The 21,094-nt window shown below is 45.6% G+C and overlaps 2 protein-coding genes across 3 annotated transcripts in view; one reads left to right on the top strand and one right to left on the bottom strand.

Moving 5' to 3' along the window:
- Positions 1 to 9,726, top strand: part of txlng (taxilin gamma) — an 85,209-nt gene extending 75,483 nt beyond the window's left edge. The window contains exon 11 of the mRNA XM_084309030.1: positions 1,503 to 9,726. Within this exon, the coding sequence (XP_084165156.1) occupies positions 1,503 to 1,862 (360 nt within the window). The 3' untranslated portion in view covers positions 1,863 to 9,726. The remainder of the gene's footprint in view (positions 1 to 1,502) is intronic.
- Positions 9,727 to 10,483: 757 nt separating this feature from the next.
- Positions 10,484 to 21,094, bottom strand: part of LOC311223146 (histone-binding protein RBBP7) — a 38,152-nt gene continuing 27,541 nt past the window's right edge. For both annotated transcript variants that reach the window (XM_084307896.1, XM_084307897.1), the window contains exons 9-12: positions 20,475 to 20,551; positions 19,606 to 19,663; positions 19,179 to 19,289; positions 10,484 to 12,662 (exon numbers count right to left, since the gene is read on the bottom strand). In XM_084307896.1, coding sequence (XP_084164022.1) covers positions 12,594 to 12,662; positions 19,179 to 19,289; positions 19,606 to 19,663; positions 20,475 to 20,551 — 315 coding nt within the window. In that variant the 3' untranslated portion in view covers positions 10,484 to 12,593. The remainder of the gene's footprint in view (positions 12,663 to 19,178; positions 19,290 to 19,605; positions 19,664 to 20,474; positions 20,552 to 21,094) is intronic.

Here is a 21,094-nt window from a genome sequence, read left to right as displayed (position 1 = left end):
ACCTCTTTTTCCGGTACTTTAGTCTGTAAAAATGTAATCTACCGTACCTACCTCAGTTGTTAAAAAAAAGAAAATCTAAACTTAATATTTAATAAATAAATCATGTATTATTACTTTATTATTATTTACATCTTACTGATGTAAAGCACTTTGAACTGCAAGCCCCTGTATGAAAGGTGCTATACAAATAAAGTTATTATTATTTATTTAGAACAACATATATATATACACAGTCAGTCACACATCAAATTATTCTTTTCATATGTATTATCTGCGAGACAGCGCCAACATGCTCAACTGCAAGCAGGAGCAGTGTCTCTCTGCATGTCTACTGCTCCACTGTCTGTGTGTCTGTCAACTGAACTTTGCTTTGGTCCAATCACATTCCCCCACCCACAGTCTGCGAATCAGAGGCAGAGTAGGGCGGGTCTTCACGATGTTTGGTTGTCTCTCACCTGGGGCAGTGCAGAGCCTGCACTGCTATAATGAATCTTTTTAGAAGGCTCTGGGGCAGTGTAACTCATAATTATGTTTATATATCTATGGTGTAGCGTATGTTAGCGGGCCTCCGTTATCTTACTACACTTAGTAAGTAAGTAACTTACTCTCATGCTTTCTCTCTCTCCCTCCTTTTTTTCCCCCATGTGCGTGTGCACACACAAAGTGCCAACGCTTGGTTTGCACAAGCTGAACCGCTTAACGTGTGGTTTTGTGGTAAACTAAATAAATAACCGAAAATTGGCACTGTTGGATCTCACGTGAATCGATACTCTGTAGTACCGACGTGTTTCGGTAGACCCTTTGAAAGGACCGAATTCGGTACCCCTCCCTCTCCCAAACTGTTCCTACAACAATTATTTTATGTTGCATGATCATGCATACATTTATTATGTATTATATTTTTCATGTTTAAATATCAACATTATCTGTCCATCCTCAGTAAATACAATCAAACTTTTCTGACCATCTGGTCTTTTCAAAGACCAGAGATGGAACGCACACACTCACTTACACACACGCACACAAAGGGAGCCCCCTTCCCCACTAATGGAACTGTTGTTTTTTCTATGCCTCTGATCAAGGTTAGCTTAGTTAGTGTAAGCAGCTAACGTTAGTTTACGTCTTTAACACGACGTGGGCATAAAGGAATGGCGGGGAGGATGTATAGCATGTTGGATGCATTTGACCCGTTGCGGGGGGGGGGGGGGGGGTGGGGGGGAAGCAGGGACTTATTTCGGGTCGCAAAATGCCACCAAATATGCCCATTCTGTAGCCCTGCTGTAACGTCTACACACATGGGCGTTTCACATGCTGTTGTTGGGCGTATGAGACTTGCCACAGGATTTTCAAAATAAGAGTATCGATATGAACCGATCTTTTTACGTTGCATCGATCCTATTGGATCATTGATAATTAGATCGATGTATCGATCTGGATCGATGTATCGTCCCACCCCTAATAATGACAATACATTTGAATGTAATCTGATCTTGTGTTTTCAGAAAACGTTGCGTGACGGGCACTATAAAACCCTGCAAGGGAAGCTGGAGCGCCTGGAGCGACTGTGCCGGGCGCTGCAGAAGGAGAGGAACGACCTCAACCACCGCCTCACTGTCCTCCAGCAGCCGGAGGAGGTAACCACAGGGCCTCCGACGCCCCAGCCCGGGGAGCCCTCGGCTGGGGAAGGAGACGGCTCGACGCAGGGGCCGGAGACCGAGGAGCAGCGGAGGAGAGAGGGGGAGGGGGTCCACCAGTTCTCCAGACCCCCCGAACCAGAGCAGGAGCCCACAGCTGCAACCGATACTACTGCTACCAGCACCAGCCACCCCCCTGACCCCACCTCCTCACAGCCCCGGGACTGACTCCCCTGAGCCACTCTGCCCTCTACTCGGCTCTCTGTTTGTAGGGAGGAGGGCTTCATAGGATCGGTCCTTAGACCCATGGCCTAGTTGAGCGACTAGACGATAAAGCATCTTCAGTGGATATAGTGATTATGCAAGTCTAGGACTTGGCTATCTGGTTGGAAAACCGCACCCTATATATATATATTTTTTTTGTGATAGTTTAAGAAGAGTAAAACGATTGTATTGCTGATTCTATTCTAGTACTTGGCCCATGTGTACATGGCTCGTAATACTTGGCTTTGTGATGAAGCACTTCCCCTTTTCTACCACAGTTGTATTTTCATAGAGGAGATCTCCATGCAGTCAGACCGAAGCTGGGCGTTGAGTCAGACTCACAATCAGATTGGCCCTTTTTCTTCTTCACGCGCATCCTGTCTCCCACTTAAAACCTAGTTTGTGACTGATTTAGAAATATTTCAGATGCATATCGTCAGAGATACTCCTTTTATTGATGTAGCCTTGTTGTCTGTATAGATTCCTGGATGGCATTAATGGGAAGTAGCGTTCTGGATGGTGTTAACGGGAAGTAGCGTTCTAAGAGGTTCCACATGGTGCTCCATGTCTCGGTAAGGGACTGACAATGAAACATAACATCCCATAATACAAAATGCCATGGTCTCTCTTAACACTTTCAGTGCCAGCCATAACGTTGATTAATGTCCTTGGATGCCAGCATCCACTTCAATGATGGCGTTAAAAACACATAATCTATGTTTTAAATTATGGCTATGTGTAATCTGCCCGTCGCTTATCAATGACTTGTTTGCAGTCAACATTGTCGAAACGGATTGTTTTTTAATCGGTTCATATCCTTTTTATAGCATTTCGAAAAGCTATCGTTCTCTCAAACTTCAGGAAAATAGAAAGATTCCGTCATAAATGGCATTTATTGGAATATTCTCGAATACACTAGACACGTTGTCATTTGTCGGCCTATTTATGAATAGTTTTCAAATAAACGCTAGATTATTGATAGTATGTGTAAGATAAGATAAGATATTCCTTTATTGATCCCCTTGGGGAAATTCAGGCATAGCAGCATGGGCTTGTACTTATGCAAGCTATAGAAGCGAGCTGAGAAATCGATTATCTTATTTCCTCAACAGCACACACACATAGACATACGGGACACGCAGTTTTCTCAGTGAAAACAGCTCTGATTATCCTAAAACTGGTAACATAGACTCCTTACCTTAGATCAGATGTTCTCCAAAAAAATTCCAATTCCTGATTGCCATTCCAAATATCTATCGCGTTTAATGATTGATTATTGGCTGCTGTAAATATATATTCCAGGCTGCTTTCCATCTCGCGATCACTTCCCTGTTCATCAGATCCCTCGCCAGCATAGTGGAGCCAGTAGGCTCCCCCCACACAGATCCACCAGTGTAATCGAATGGCCTACAGTTACACAGGGATAGACGATAGGGGGCGGTATTTTCCCATCGCAGCTCCTAGAGGGGCTGCTGTACCAACGGGAGACTCGGTTGATGAAATATGAATTCAGATCGCTAATAAAAAAAATAGCGACAATTTGCGTCGTCGGCACTCAACGGGGGGCATGAAATAACGAGATAACACGTCGCTGGCACTCAAAGTGTTAATGTTGATGTTGTAGCAGGTATTTTACAACTTGTTTCATTCTGTGTTTAGCCCAGGCGAGGACTAAGTGTGTCCATTTTTTTTTTTTTTTATCCCAGCGTAACTGGGGCTTACTAGTTGATGTTTCATGTTGATAGATTAACTTAAAGGAGCACTTCACCCAAGATTAATTTAAAGGAGCACTTCACCCAAGATTAATTTAAAGGAGCACTTCACCCAAAATGTATCATTTGTATATCAATTACTCCCCCTGTGATGCCCTGGATTCATGATCTCGCATGTCTCCACAGTGCACGTAGAATCCAAAAAACTGTAGAAATTAATGGAGATTTGGTTTAACAACAACAAAACGATATCAACACAACCGTTTACAAACTGTCTCACAACTTGTCCAGTATAATCCAAGTCTGGTTTATCATCTGGGCCCAGGAGTTCAAAACTTGTAATCCCTATCTGATTGGATCAGATTTGTATTCATTCATTTCAACTCATTATGAATTGAAAATGGGGGACCGGGGTGTAAACAAGATGAAAGTCTTTCTCTGGTCTGCATCCCCTTAACAATTGTGTGTATTGAGCTGTACTGTACCCATTCTGCAATCTGTTAATTAAAATGTTCAATCAATCAATAGGGATTCAATGTTTTGAACTCCTGGGCCCTGGTCATTTGCTCAAACGCATGCATTTTAGCTAAAACCTTGCTAACAACCATTTCAGGATAAGTGCTGCCTTCAAATAGAACTCGTGTTTTTAGTTTTCACCAGAACAGCGACCCACCCTTGTGGTATTCACAACGTTAACCTCAGTGGCTTCAAGACACATTGCCCAGTTGTCTAGCAACGGTGTCCTCGCGACTTCAGGCCAGAGGTTAAGACCACAAACTCCATTTGAAGGCAGCATTGAACCAGATATATTTTCATTAGCAAGGTTTTAGCGAAAATGCATGCGTTTTGTGTAGTACATGCAAGAAGAAAAACCAATCTTCATGAATACAAGGCATCAGAGGGAGTAATTGATATACAAATTATATACACATGTTTGCGGGGAGTGCTCCTTTAACCAAAATATCACTGAATAACTGACTCCTGTGCATGACTGATCAACATTCCTACACCGCTAGTTCAACATTCCTTCTAGTCCTGTTCTAGAGCAGTGCACCCGTAGAACTCAACCCTGGGCTAACAGGTACTGAGGAAAGGGTGCACCAACTTTTAGTCTAGGAGGAAGGATCACTCTGGGCTAAGGCTGTACTGTGTGAGAGAGGCACCTGACCTCTGCTGGACACTACGGTTGCTAGGGACTGTGCTGACAGTCTGGGGGGGGGGGGTGGCTGTTGGAGGTTGTTGGTCTATCCGATGTTCCATACCAGACGTTCAATCAACGGGTATTCTCTAAACAATTGACAGGTATTTTCTTAAATATCCGTTTCATCTGTAGTACAGGCGCAGAGTGACTACTTGTCACGGAGCATTTCAATCTCAACTGGAAGACATCTCAGATGTCCCTTCCTGTATTTGTTGTTGCATCCTCTCCTCTCGTTGCCCTCTGTAGATTCTGTAGGAGCACATGGTCTGAAATGAGCATTTTCTTTGGTGCACATACCTCTAGATCTTTTCACAAGTTGTTCTATTTTGGCCCAAGTGTATTTCCTGTTGCGGTGTTCGCTACTACAATAGCTGACAGGAAATGCACTGCAGCCCAAGCCGTTTCCCTGGCAACAGAATTCTTCCGAAAAGGTCTACAGGAGTTCCAGAACCGCCAACAAACCCTGACCTCTCTGGGGACCCGTAGGCGCCACCCACTTACTTTTTGTTTGAAAACATACGTCTCTAATGTGACTCATACACATGGGGCAAAGTAGACCCAGGTGATGGTAATGATCTATATCCAAGGTTGCACTTCTGAAGAGGTATTTCTGCCTGTTTGTACTGGAGGGGGAGGAGCCTGCATTGCCAGTGTTGACAAGCAGTTCCCCACTACAGATCATAGGCTGATTGATCTTGAACGCCTATGGTGGTGTGATTGTCTGTGAAAGGTAACGGTGTTCTATCAAAGTGTTTCTCAACCTGTGGATCGGGACGCCAGAATGCATCTCAGAATGTTAACATAGGATTGTCTTACGAAACGCGACGCTGATAGTCGACAAACAATTTGAAACCTTGTGTGTTTTAGTTTGATAAAAAAAAAAAGTGGGGGGGGGGGGGGGGGCTTGTCATCTTTGATACTTTATACTGGAAGAATTATTATAATTTTTTTAACTGCACTTGTTTTGATGCATATGAATACAAATGTTTGTAATTCCAGCTGTGGTTTATAGGAGCTGCAGGTTTTGTCTGTAAAGGAACTCTGTCAATGTGAAAACAAACAAGCCTATGTGGACTTCCTGATCTGGTGAATGTAGAGAAGAGTTGTCTCCAGACACGGTCATTCAATGTTTGAAATCCCCCCCCCCCCCTCCTGTGATCACGTTTAAAGGCTTTTGAGTAAAAAAAGAAAAACGTCATCAAGATCAAAGATATCAAGGGATTAATTTCACTACACATTTTATGACCATCTATATTCTTGGTGTGTTCTGACATTTATTTGACATATATTACATTTCAGATGTCCTGAGTTTATCAAACTACTGTATATCAAAACACTGACTAGATGCACTATTAGCTTTGAGAAGCCTGTTTCTGCAGCCAAGGCAGACTCAAAGTAAGGGCTCAAGGTAATTTAAGGGGGAATGAAGCCCATTTTCTAAGTTCATACATGTCATTCCTGTGGTCTAAGATGGTCCAAAAATGTGTGTCATCAACTATAAAGTCTGAAGCTGCTCCAGTGCTCCATAGATGATGAATTGGGTAACGGAGCACCCAGGGTAATGTTACGAGTACATTGGTAAATGTTTTGATTCAGGACCGAGAACACTACTGTAGGATAAAGCTCATGTGGGTGTAATAAAGAAAACAAACTTTCTCTGGGTCCACAAATCAATTGCATACTTTGAGACATACTTATCTTTGTTCTGGCTTTGAGAGAGAGCAGCGACTCACATTCACAAATATTGATTGAAACTTTCCTAGACTATGGGAATAGCGTATTGGAATTCTGAATACAGGCAATGTTCCCCCTTTTATATTTTCTTTTTTTATTAAAGGATTTCAATCATTCTTTGACCCAGGTCTAGCTCATTGAACAACCTCTTGGTCAAGAAGGTCCACTTGATGTGTCCTGCATCTGCAGTACAGGGCTTGTACCAGGCTAAACTAGCTTATCTGATAAATGACTCAAACCTTGTGCCAAGAGCCACATGTAACATGTTCCACAGTAAATCTTAATTGTTTTCTACCCTTTCCTACACATGTTAGATATCTCCTTAACACTTTTGGGTAGACCATCTATACTAACCGTTCCATTGGTCTTTTACTACACATAACGCAGACATGGTGTGCTCTGACGGCTAACTCAAGTGCACCTTATACATGTTGGTTGTTTTTGGTACAGCTGGCACCTCTAAATGTTTGTTTTTGGTACAGCTGGCACCTCTAAATGTTGGTTGATTTTGGTACAGCTGGCACCTCTAAATGTTGGTTGATTTTGGTACAGCTGGCACCTCTAAATGTTGGTTGTTTTTGGTACAGCTGGCACCTCTAAATGTTTGTTTTTTGGTACAGCTGACGACTCTTATAAGACTTCATACAGGTCTGTGTAAATGCAGCCTCCCAGCCCACCCGCTTGACCCTGTTGCCCTGGCAACGACCTCACTGTTCTATGACGGTGGATATCGGGTACAGATGGAGAGCTATGCAGTCTGCCCACTACAGCTCGGCACAGCCCTGCACATTACATGAAGCCATTCATTAAAAGCAAAGTTCAGGTTTTCACCAAGTAGCCTATCTGTTTTGTCATGACCCCTTGGCCTCTTTTTATTCTGATTTGGTTGACGTCTTTGAAGCAGAAGTTCTTAGCATTTTATCAGAATTTGTTCGTCGTAGGAACGGTACATGAGGCTGAAATATCATACTTAAGTATAGTTAACTGTTTTCTAAACCTCTTTGGAATGTATCCACTATTAAAGGTGCTATAGATAAAACGTTTAATGTAGACTAATTGCTTAAAAAAGGAATTATACATCCGCTGAGCTTTTAGAAAGGTGTGGAATAAAAGTTGTTTTTCCCCAAATAAATTATTGATTTATTAATGTATCGTACATATTTTTTTGGTGGGTCCAAAATTAAGGTCATTTACATGTTGCGTGCATCTACCCCCTCCCTACTTCCCATTTCCCCATGTGGAATGCACCTGATTCGATAACTGTGCTGCTAGTTGAGCGGTCCCCGTTTTCAAAAAGAAAATTACTGCTTGCTCATCAACTTTCTGTTTCAACCTAAACTTGAATCTAAAACGTACAACTATTATGAACTAGTTTGACAGTTTTATCTGAACTTAGTTTGATGGTACAGCGTATGATAATTATAGTTTGATGGTACAGCGTATGATAATTATAATTATCGTACTCTATCTAAGCACACCATGGTTTTGGTCTGACATGCTGGTCCTCTAGTGCGACATGTGGTAGCTGAATGTTATCTATTGCACCTTTTAAAACATTTAACAATATATTTCAGTTATAGCCCCATTCACTGTGAGAACATGGCTAAGAAAAATGTTAACAGTGTGTGCTTCAAACTAAAAGCCTGTAGTGGGTGGGCTTCTTAAAGGGGAAGACTACAAGAATTCCAATGTTATTTCCAGAGGAAAGTTCAATCAATATTTGTGAACATGAGCTACTCTCTCAAAGCCAGAAACTATACAGAAGTAAGACTCATACTTGTGATGTAGGTATTAAGTCTGGAGTTGCTCTATAGACAATGAATGGGAGACATTTGAATCATCTCAAGTTTCCTAGAATGTTCTGTTGATTCTCTAGACTGTGTGCACGAGTTCACACCCTCTGATGGACTGGAATCTTTTAGGGTGAAACTTCCCATCAGTGCTGACTTTGGACCAGCTTCCTCACCTCAAAAACCCATAATCCTAGTTAGTGGTGGAATTGCTAAACTGAACCCAAAGCAACCCATGTATGATATCTTGCTCTCCCGCTTAGCATGTATTGTTCATCCTTGTGATTGGAGCTTGAAATGACCACTAGCCACCAGCCTACTGTAGGTACAGGTACATGTGACTGCCTATTTTAAGTAAATGTGACTACCTACTGTAGGTAATGTGACTTTCTATTGTAGTTACATGTGACTGCCTATTGTAGATAAATGTGGCTGCCTGGTAAGTCAGTTGATGCTACTGTTGTCACGTTGGCAGGTAACCCACTATTGCCTAGAATAGTCAGTCTTCTATTCTAAAATCTATGTTTGCAGCTGAGGAATTTTATTTGGCTGGTGAAATGTGAAACCACAAGCCACTGTGGCTGGTTAATGTAAAATATGGGCTAACTTCACAAGGCATCCAATGAAAAGCCCAATTGGCCTAGACCCAGAGGGTATTACAGGAGTCTGTTGCTGCTAGCCAGGTAAACTGAAAAACAAAATTACATGTAATGCTTGATGTTTTGACTAATTTGTCTTAATTAAAGAAAAATGGCAATAGTGCTTATTGATATGAAGCCATACAATGATCATGATCAACACTGATTATTGCCTGGTTTCTCAAACTATGAGATGGGCGCCAGACCTGTTTCTGGTAGATTGCCGAATGATGAGAGAGCATAATGTTTTCAGGATGGCTCTAAATGAACTTCATTTTGGTTTTCAGCTGTCGAGGTCTGCATGTCGGCCCCTATAGCCAGGAGATTTTTCTCAGGGGGTCAACTCGGTCAACTTTATTCTGCTCAACTGGTTCTGTCGACGTACTTGTCGGTACTTTGCATTTTGGGATATAAATAACAATGGTATTTCAAAAAGCAAGGTTAGCCAGAGCTTTAGAACGCACTGAATACATCACAAGATCACAGCGAGTGATTCAATTTGACTCAATGATTTTTAAGAGAAGTGTTGTAATTGTTTTTCAGTGAGGAATCCTGCCTCTTGTAATCCTCATATTTCCTCTTTCTTTGGCGTTGCCCCGGTTTGACTCAGGTAATGTCAGAATCTACCTCTGTAGGTGAGAGAACTGTGAAAGAGGAGGCACGTCGCCATGGCTTCAGAAAGCTTTATTTTTATTAATAAACCCATGAGCCCACATTCCCTCGTTGAGATTGTACAATGTTCTTATAGTCCTGTCTTGCTTTTCAATAAACATTTTGTAGAATTTTCCAAATTTGTCTATTCTTTGTTAGTCTCTATTTCAGTTCTCTAAGTGTGTGTGGGGGGGTCCTGGAGGGGGTTCCAGTTTGAATGGCGTCAGTATTTTTCCTTATATTTTAATATTCCGGTCAAATTGTATTGCCTATATTTATGTCTTTATACTATTACCCTGCCCCATGCTGCTATGATGCCCAAATTTCCCCCAAGGGGATCAATAAAGGAATGTTATATTTATCAAGAAGTTAAGCCCAATGAAGGAATGAATATGAATAATTACTCTGATCATAGCTTTCAGTTCCATCTCCCAACTACAGTATCGACTTATGGAATTCTGGACTAAATCATAAGAAACAACAAATATCTTGTCAGACAGGATCTTATGAAATAGGGCCCGGGTCATTGACTGATTTAACCAGGGATGGCTGAACCAATCCTCTATTTACATCCCGATCTTGCTTACAACATGTAAATAAAGTATTAATCGACCACAGAAAAAAAAGGTACATATCGTACATGTTATAGCTATAAGTACGGTAGTATAATAGTACTATTTACATGTACTATTACTAATGAAAATGTACAATGTGTACATATAATGTACTAAATCAAAATACACCCTCCCACTTAATTGCTACTAAGCATCCCAGAGGAAATATTGCACTATAAGTATGTCATCCATGTATAATATGCAATTTTATTCCAGAGTAAAAGGAGAATCAACACTTTTTTAAAAGTTACAAAAGTTTTATTGCAATTCACATCAGCTTATGCAGGAAAAAAAACGCCATGAGATTTATCTTTTCATTCCATTTTTATCTAGTCTTGAAAAGATTGAATGAAAAGAAAAAAATCAAACGGCAATGGTCACGATGCCAACGGGATGGAAGGGGTTATGGTTGAGGGGAATGATGTGCACACAGGCATTTACCAGAAGTTCCTTTAGTCAAAATTAGCTTGGTCTCTTCTCACTAAACTGTAGAAGACGACCAATTATATTGTACCTGAAGGTGTCCCACGTTATTAAAGCTGAAGTATGTATGATTTTAAACACTGAAATAACTATAAAATGTTAGTGTATATTGAAAAGGAGAACCGAAGCTAATCTGTGGAACCCACAGCATCGTAGAGCACTGCTGGGCGTTAATAATCACAGGCCTCAGATGCTCAAGTCTCTCCTAGAAGGACAGAGCTTGTCACGATGGTGCAACGCTAAGTGTAGCTCGGTTGTTTGGCGTTCGTGTATCGTCAAGCCCAAGTGCAGCGGTGACCCTAAAGGTTCGAGAAGCGGGCTTGTGACCGGAAGGTCACCGGTTCGATCCCCCGGACCGGCAGGAAAACTCGGGACGGGAAAATGAATGAATGACGCTCTCTCCCGTACCTCAATACCAACCGCTGAAGTGCCCTGGAGCAAGGCACTTAACCCTCAACTGCTCCATTGGAGCTGCTCAGTGGTCAACAGTGTTGGACTGTGGTTGGACTGAGCAGCTCCTAGTGGTCAACAGTGTTGGACTGTGGTTGGACTGGGCAGCTCGCAGGTGTGAGTCTCTGTGTTGAGTGTGAAGCGCTCAGAAAAAGCACCCGTGCTCAGCGAACCCTGGGTAAAAAAAAAAGGTTATAAAGAACCTACCCCGGGTAAATAAAGGTTATAAAGAACCTACCCCGGGTAAATAAAGGTTTATGAAAAAAACAAAACTCCTTTAATCACCAGTTAGCCAAAATCACCATCACATATCATGTAACTGAAAGAGGGTACAGTAGCGAGCAACGTCAGAGGCAACTCATGCTTAAACATGTCAAACAGAGGTGGTAACATCCTGGAGTTACATACCACAGCTTTAATATCTAAAGAAAACAAAAAAATCTGTCCACAAATCAAGGGAATGTTCTTTCAGACACCCGTGTGTCTGTCAGGTAACACTGGAGGGGGGGGGGTTACTCAAAGAAATTTAAGTAAGAGTCCTGTTCCCAGGTTCCATAAACCCTCTTAGCACTAAGATCAACTAGGTGGCAAATGGCTAAGATGTTCTTACTGTTAAGATGGTTTTGGGGAAAACGGCCCGGATGGGTGAAAAAAAAAAGTGCAACAAATTCTGCCAGGTCTGGACAAATCCCCTGTTCTTACAACCTCTGAGAGATGTCTTTTTCTGAGCCAGGATGATTTAAAAAAGGCCTACCGTGACATTTTGAGTTCACCTTTTTTGTCTAGTGGCAAATTTTGAGGGTCCCGGGTCTTTTAGCTGATTTGAATGTTTCAGGTCTTTTGGTGAGACATATTATTCAGGATACCAGTCCTTTAAAAGTAGCTATATTTAGCTATGTTTTATACTGAACACATAAGTTGTTAATTTAAATTGTACATTTATTAATACCCTTGGGGAAATTCTGACTGGTTGAAAAGGGGAAAAGAACCCCCATGACGTTTCTTAAACGTTTAGGATATGTTGAATTTTCCATAACGTTTCAAGGCCTACCAAACACAATACTGAAATTCCTTGAATTTTCAGGTTTTCCATGACTGTAGGGACCCTAGATTACACCCGTTGTTACATGCCTGGTGAAGAAAATAGCCAACTACAGCTCAAAATGTCAAGATATTCCTCTATCGCTAGGATGCTTTCAGAGAACGGAGCCCTGGGAAATAGTGTAGCGAGATGGACTGGAGTCCGTCTTTCTTCCCGATTGTGACGTGGAATATCAGCCATGTTGCTTCTACATCTGCAGTCCATTCAGAGTGTATCACCAGAGATTTGCCATTTCGCACTAGAATGGGGAAGGTGACCAGGATGAGAGGCGGGCTGGGCCTAGGGGACCAGGATAAGGGCTCCTCTAGCAGGGTAAGAGGTTATGATCCCTGGCCCTCCAGCTCGGATGCAGGCGTGTCTGGCTCCTCATCGTTGTAGATATTCTCTGCCTGTAAATTGTTTTTATAATAACAAGGAGAGAAGTGAGAGTAGGAGACGTCAGAAAGAGAACAGGGGGATTCATAATCATGCCTGCATTTCTAGTACAAGTACTATTCAGTGTGCAGTGGGAATCGAACCCCTAACTCTGGCAGTGTTAGTGCCATGCATAGAGAGTACCATTTGCTCTCTCCATTGAGCTAGACAAAATCACATTAATGTACACAAAGTTGGCTAGTGTTAAAAGACAGTTGCTAGCTATGTCCCCGAGGGGCCTGGAGGACCAACAGTTACTTAGTCAAACATGGAGTCCTAGCTATGTCCCCGAGGGGCCTGGAGGACCAACAGTTACTTAGTCAAACATGGAGTCCTAGCTATGTCCCCGAGGGGCCTGGAGGACCAACAGTTACTTAGTCAAACATGGAGTCGTTTTCGCATCATTTATATCTAGACTCCAATCAGGTTTTTAGTCATACATCTGATGTAGTCTGAGCTGGAGACTAGGGGTGTAACGATTCGATTCGATTACAATTCTTCAGGCAACGATTCAATGTAGGGCTGGGCGATATAACGATAACGATAAATATCGCGATATATTTTAATAATCGATATCGAATATCGAAATAAAAAAAAAATCGAAAAATCGTTTTTTATATATATATATATATATATATATATATATATTTTTTTTTGTGACCTGCAACAGGGCAGTTTTAAAACCAGAGACAGTGGACAGACTTGTCTTTCTTGCCTGCAACGTAAAGTAATGGCTCTGCTTGTCCAAATGACAATACTGACCAAATTGAGATTTATTTTTCTCTTGTCCATTTATTTTGTTTGCTTTCTAATTTAAAATACAGTTTGAAACCGTCTGTACACAGTAGGCACAGTGTGCTAGCAGAACTAGACTCCAGTCACGAGTCACGGTGCACTGGTTTGTCCACCAAAAAAGCGCCAAAAGATCAAAAATAAACTAGCAGAGCCAGAACTGTTCAACTCTCCTGGAGCCACAGCCAGCAGAGAAGCCGGTTTACTTTAGCTTTTAAACCAGCTGCAGCCTGAGAACTGGAGTGTGAGGGGCTGTAACACTAAAGATGGCGGCAATGACAAAGAATTGCTGCAAAATAAACATACATTGGTTTTAAAAAAAAAAAAAAAAAAAGAAAAAAAAAAAAAGTTTTTTTTATACTTATAACAATTTCGATAATTATCGATATCGAGAAATATGATAACATTATCATATCGTTATCGCGATATGATTTTTTGCCATATCGCCCAGCCCTAATTCAATGCATCATGAAATCTCTTCATTTGACCACGATTCGATTAATCTTCTATCAGTTAATTCCCCCAAAATGTGGCTGGGGGAACCGATTCACTCAGCATGAATGGACTATAGGTCAATAAAAACAATACTCACATAAAAAAAACATAACAAAAAAAAAATCGATAATAATTTCGATTAATTTAGATTATAATAGATTCTAACATATTCAAATCAATGCATTGAATCGACCACATTAGGATCAATGCATTTCGATTAATCGTTACACCCCTACTGGAGACAGATAACCAGTTCATCTTCCAATGTCCGCAGTCCAATCTACATCATTTGGCAACCCACTATGTTCCACTTGCATAAGCAATTTATTGCAATAAATTACGAGGAAAACAAACGTCTTAAGAGTCAAAACCAAGCTTCCCCTCAGCAGCAGACCAAGCTTCCCCTCAGCAGCAGACCAAGCTTCCCCTCAGCAGCAGACCAAGCTTCCCCTCAGCAGCACAGACCAAGCTTCCCCTCAGCAGCAGACCAAGCTTCCCCTCACCAGCAAACCAAGCTTCCCCTCAGCAGCAGACCAAGCTTCCCCTCACCAGCAGACCAAGCTTCCCCTCAGCAGCAGATCAAGCTTCCCCTCAGCAGCACAGACCAAGCTTCCCCTCAGCAGCAGATCAAGCTTCCCCTCAGCAGCACACCAGCAGACCAAGCTTCCTCTCACCAGCAGACCAAGCTTCCCCTCACCAGCAGACCAAGCTTCCCCTCACCAGCAGACCAAGCTTCCCCTCAGCAGCAGACCAAGCTTCCCCTCAGCAGCAGACCAAGCTTCCCCTCAGCAGCACAGACCAAGCTTCCCCTCAGCAGCAGACCAAGCTTCCCCTCACCAGCAGACCAAGCTTCCCCTCAGCAGCACAGACCAAGCTTCCCCTCAGCAGCAGACCAAGCTTCCCCTCAGCAGCAGACCAAGCTTCCCCTCACCAGCAGACCGAGCTTCCCCTCACCAGCAGACCAAGCTTCCCCTCACCAACAGACCAAGCTTCCCCTCAGCAGCACAGACCAAGCTTCCCCTCAGCAGCACAGACCAAGCTTCCCCTCAGCAGCAGACCAAGCTTCCCCTCACCAACAGACCAAGCTTCCCCTCACCAGCAGAACAAGCTTCCCCTCAGCAGCAGACCAAGCTTCCCCTCAGCAGCAGACCAAGCTTCCCCTCACCAGCAGACCAAGCTTCCCCTCACCAGCAGACCAAGCTTCCCCTCACCAGCAGACCAAGCTTCCCCTCACCAGCAAACCAAGCTTCCCCTCACCAGCAGACCAAGCTTCCCCTCACCAACAGACCAAGCTTCCCCTCAGCAGCAGACCAAGCTTCCCCTCACCAACAGACCAAGCTTCCCCTCACCAGCAGACCAAGCTTCCCCTCACCAGCAGACCAAGCTTCCCCTCACCAACAGACCAAGCTTCCCCTCACCAACAGACCAAGCTTCCCCTCACCAACAGACCAAGCTTCCCCTCAGCAGCACAGACCAAGCTTCCCCTCAGCAGCAGACCAAGCTTCCCCTCACCAGCAAACCAAGCTTCCCCTCAGCAGCAGACCAAGCTTCCCCTCACCAGCAGACCAAGCTTCCCCTCACCAGCAGACCGAGCTTCCCCTCACCAGCAGACCAAGCTTCCCCTCACCAACAGACCAAGCTTCCCCTCAGCAGCACAGACCAAGCTTCCCCTCAGCAGCACAGACCAAGCTTCCCCTCAGCAGCACAGACCAAGCTTCCCCTCAGCAGCAGACCAAGCTTCCCCTCACCAACAGACCAAGCTTCCCCTCACCAGCAGAACAAGCTTCCCCTCAGCAGCAGACCAAGCTTCCCCTCAGCAGCAGACCAAGCTTCCCCTCACCAGCAGACCAAGCTTCCCCTCACCAGCAGACCAAGCTTCCCCTCACCAGCAGACCAAGCTTCCCCTCACCAGCAGACCAAGCTTCCCCTCACCAGCAAACCAAGCTTCCCCTCACCAGCAGACCAAGCTTCCCCTCACCAACAGACCAAGCTTCCCCTCAGCAGCAGACCAAGCTTCCCCTCACCAACAGACCAAGCTTCCCCTCACCAGCAGACCAAGCTTCCCCTCACCAGCAGACCAAGCTTCCCCTCACCAACAGACCAAGCTTCCCCTCACCAACAGACCAAGCTTCCCCTCACCAACAGACCAAGCTTCCCCTCACCAGCAGAACAAGCTTCCCCTCAGCAGCAGACCAAGCTTCCCCTCAGCAGCAGACCAAGCTTCCCCTCAGCAGCAGACCAAGCTTCCCCTCACCAGCAGACCAAGCTTCCCCTCAGCAGCACAGACCAAGCTTCCCCTCACCAGCAGACCAAGCTTCCCCTCAGCAGCACAGACCAAGCTTCCCGTCAGCAGCAGACCAAGCTTCCCCTCAGCAGCACAGACCAAGCTTCCCGTCAGCAGCAGACCAAGCTTCCCCTCAGCAGCACAGACCAAGCTTCCCCTCACCAGCAGACCAAGCTTCCCCTCACCAGCAGACCAAGCTTCCCCTCACCAGCAGACCAAGCTTCCCGTCAGCAGCAGACCAAGCTTCCCCTCAGCAGCAGACCAAGCTTCCCGTCAGCAGCACAGACCAAGCTTCCCCTCAGCAGCACAGACCAAGCTTCCCCTCAGCAGCAGACCAAGCTTCCCCTCACCAGCAGACCAAGCTTCCCCTCAGCAGCACAGACCAAGCTTCCCCTCACCAGCAGACCAAGCTTCCCCTCAGCAGCACAGACCAAGCTTCCCCTCAGCAGCAGACCAAGCTTCCCCTCACCAGCAGACCAAGCTTCCCCTCAGCAGCACAGACCAAGCTTCCCCTCAGCAGCACAGACCAAGCTTCCCCTCAGCAGCACAGACCAAGCTTCCCCTCAGCAGCACAGACCAAGCTTCCCCTCAGCAGCACAGACCAAGCTTCCCCTCAGCAGCACAGACCAAGCTTCCCCTCAGCAGCAGACCAAGCTTCCCCTCAGCAGCAGACCAAGCTTCCCCTCAGCAGCAGACCAAGCTTCCCCTCAGCAGCAGACCAAGCTTCCCCTCAGCAGCACAGACCAAGCTTCCCCTCAGCAGCAGACCAAGCTTCCCCTCACCAGCAGACCAAGCTTCCCCTCACCAGCAGACCAAGCTTCCCCTCACCAGCAGACCAAGCTTCCCCTCACCAGCAGACCAAGCTTCCCCTCACCAGCAGACCAAGCTTCCCCTCACCAACAGACCAAGCTTCCCCTCAGCAGCACAGACCAAGCTTCCCCTCAGCAGCACAGACCAAGCTTCCCCTCACCAGCAGACCAAGCTTCCCCTCACCAACAGACCAAGCTTCCCCTCACCAACAGACCAAGCTTCCCCTCACCAACAGACCAAGCTTCCCCTCACCAGCAGAACAAGCTTCCCCTCAGCAGCAGACCAAGCTTCCCCTCAGCAGCAGACCAAGCTTCCCCTCAGCAGCAGACCAAGCTTCCCCTCACCAGCAGACCAAGCTTCCCCTCAGCAGCAGACCAAGCTTCCCCTCACCAGCAGACCAAGCTTCCCCTCAGCAGCACAGACCAAGCTTCCCCTCACCAGCAGACCAAGCTTCCCCTCAGCAGCACAGACCAAGCTTCCCGTCAGCAGCAGACCAAGCTTCCCCTCAGCAGCACAGACCAAGCTTCCCGTCAGCAGCAGACCAAGCTTCCCCTCAGCAGCACAGACCAAGCTTCCCCTCACCAGCAGACCAAGCTTCCCCTCACCAGCAGACCAAGCTTCCCCTCACCAGCAGACCAAGCTTCCCCTCACCAGCAGACCAAGCTTCCCCTCAGCAGCAGACCAAGCTTCCCGTCAGCAGCAGACCAAGCTTCCCCTCAGCAGCACAGACCAAGCTTCCCCTCAGCAGCAGACCAAGCTTCCCCTCAGCAGCAGACCAAGCTTCCCCTCAGCAGCACAGACCAAGTTTCCCCTCAGCAGCAGACCAAGCTTCCCCTCAGCAGCACAGACCAAGCTTCCCCTCAGCAGCACAGACCAAGCTTCCCCTCAGCAGCAGACCAAGCTTCCCCTCACCAGCAGACCAAGCTTCCCCTCAGCAGCACAGACCAAGCTTCCCCTCACCAGCAGACCAAGCTTCCCCTCAGCAGCACAGACCAAGCTTCCCGTCAGCAGCAGACCAAGCTTCCCCTCAGCAGCACAGACCAAGCTTCCCGTCAGCAGCACAGACCAAGCTTCCCCTCAGCAGCACAGACCAAGCTTCCCCTCAACAGCAGACCAAGCTTCCCCTCACCAGCAGACCAAGCTTCCCCTCACCAGCAGACCAAGCTTCCCGTCAGCAGCAGACCAAGCTTCCCCTCACCAGCAGACCAAGCTTCCCGTCAGCAGCAGACCAAGCTTCCCCTCAGCAGCAGACCAAGCTTCCCCTCAGCAGCACAGACCAAGCTTCCCCTCAGCAGCACAGACCAAGCTTCCCCTCAGCAGCAGACCAAGCTTCCCCTCAGCAGCAGACCAAGCTTCCCCTCAGCAGCACAGACCAAGTTTCCCCTCACCAGCAGACCAAGCTTCCCCTCAGCAGCACAGACCAAGCTTCCCCTCAGCAGCACAGACCAAGTTTCCCCTCAGCAGCACAGACCAAGCTTCCCCTCAGCAGCAGACCAAGCTTCCCCTCAGCAGCAGACCAAGCTTCCCCTCACCAGCAGACCAAGCTTCCCCTCAGCAGCAGACCAAGCTTCCCCTCAGCAGCACAGACCAAGCTTCCCCTCAGCAGCAGACCAAGCTTCCCCTCACCAGCAGACCAAGCTTCCCCTCACCAGCAGACCAAGCTTCCCCTCACCAGCAGACCAAGCTTCCACTCAGCAGCACAGACCAAGCTTCCCCTCAGCAGCAGACCAAGCTTCCCCTCAGCAGCAGACCAAGCTTCCCCTCAGCAGCAGACCAAGCTTCCCCTCAGCAGCACAGACCAAGCTTCCCCTCACCAGCAGACCAAGCTTCCCCTCAGCACAGACCAAGCTTCCCCTCAGCACAGACCAAGCTTCCCCTCACCAGCAGACCAAGCTTCCCCTCAGCAGCACAGACCAAGCTTCCCCTCACCAGCAGACCAAGCTTCCCCTCACCAGCAGACCAAGCTTCCCCTCAGCAGCACAGACCAAGCTTCCCCTCACCAGCAGACCAAGCTTCCCCTCACCAGCAGACCTCACCAGCACAAAAAGGAAACACTACTGTGGTCTGACCGTACATGCAAGTGTGGAGGATGCAATACAGGTCTACATACCATCTGCCAGACTTGCATGATGTTGTCTTCAGACACGGAGCAGATGACCCAGGGCTCGTTTGGGTTCCACGAGAAGTCTGAGATCTTAGCTGTGTGACCTCCATGGATGAACTGAAAGAACACAAGAGCAGGCTTTTAAATACAAGCTTTTTAAATTAATAAATAACAAGCAGGCTTTTAAATACTATGATGGCTCGTATCATGCTAGCCTTTGGCCTCCAGGTCATCGTATCTTATTTATCTTCTATAAAAGAGGCTCCAGGTCATCTTATCTTATTTATCTTCTATAAAAGTGGCTCCAGGTCATCGTATCTTATTGATCTTCTATAAAAGAGGCTCCAGGTCATCGTATCTTATTTATCTTCTATAAAAGAGGCTCCAGGTCATCTTATCTTACAGTATTTATCTTCTAGAGGTCAGGACTCACCAGCAGCTCAGGAGGGCCATCCTCTGCATCCTCAGCCGACTGCTCCTCTCCTATTTTACTGAAAACACACATTCAATATACAATATAGAATCACTCATGCGAAAAAGCTAGAATCAGGATCATTACATGGATGATTTCTCCAACCCCTTACAGACCCCATCATGCTACACAGACCAATAGACCTCACAAGTGCGTCATATTTATGAACAGGTTATTAAAAGATCGCCCCCAGCTTCATCTGTGGTTCACACAGGCTCTTGACCTTGAATGAAGTCAAGGGTGGGTGATGAGGCTGGGGATTAAAAAATGTGAAACTAGCTTAGCATTCCAGCACAGGTTCCCTGATGTCATCCTCTTCAGTGCATTCTTGTAGTAGACATCCACTTTAGTGTTAGCTATGTGGCTCTTAAAAATAGGCTAGTTAGCTAAACACATAATCCTTCTATTAGTTTTAAGATTTTTTAAGAATTATGGGAACTACTTGAGACAGGGTATCTGCAGGTTTCAACTAGTTAAATTTAAGACTTTAAGACCACTATACAATTTTATACCAATTTCACAACCATACTAGTAAAAGAAATGCCAATTTAAATTATTGTGCGTTACATACAAGCTCCTGGTAGCCCCGCAAAAAACAACGACTTGAATACAAAAACATTTCATATATTTAATCTCCCAACAGCCGGGCTTTCCCCCCACCCAAAAAAATGTAATACCTGTGAAAATGAAATACCTTTGTTGAGAATTATGAATTTAATAATTTAAGACTTTTTAATACCCCACAGATACCCTGTGAGAGGTCCATGGATCATCTTTCTGTGACATGACGCTGGGGTGTTGCGAAGCATGCTGGGTAGTGTAGTTTTTACCTGAGATCCCATACATTGAGGCGTCGGTCGGTACCGCTGGAGGCCAGGATAGTCTCGTTATGAGGGGACCACTGGACCTGGTGTCGAGGGTTAGGTCAAGGTTATCAGACGGCAGAAGCAATGTGGTGAATCAATGAACAGAGATTATTTCTACTGACAGACTCAGGTCTAATCTAAAGAGAATGCATGTAGCACCACAGTTAACAATGATGTCATTGATGTGAAGCACGAGGGCAGATTATTTGAACATGAGTCAAAGTACGTGTAGTGAATATCCAACCTGTTCTTCTAGCATGTTATCCGAATATACGTTTGTGAGTACAAGAGGGGCTACTGTAAGTTTTAGGCATGTCAAACAAGTCATTCTGATTACATGCTTTGAGCCATGTAAACGTGGTTGAGTTTATTTAGCGTCCATGCAAACGGTTGATTTTAAATGTCCAATCTGAATGATTTCAATCAGGTTGATGACGTATTTTCCATGTAACCACAGCTTATTTTGAAGAGTCAGCACCCAAATTGCAAGGAGTGTGATTCATTTTATGTATGTACTAACGGAACGTAAACCAATCCCGGTCACCCTCTTTATCTGGGAACGCCCAAACCCAACTTCGGTCACG

The sequence above is a fragment of the Notolepis coatsorum genome (genome assembly GCF_963971535.1).
Source record: "Notolepis coatsorum genome assembly, chromosome: 2".
In the NCBI taxonomy this organism is placed as follows: domain Eukaryota; kingdom Metazoa; phylum Chordata; class Actinopteri; order Aulopiformes; family Paralepididae; genus Notolepis; species Notolepis coatsorum.
Note: the sequence above shows the minus strand (reverse complement) of the source record. Positions and strands in the feature narration are given on the sequence as shown.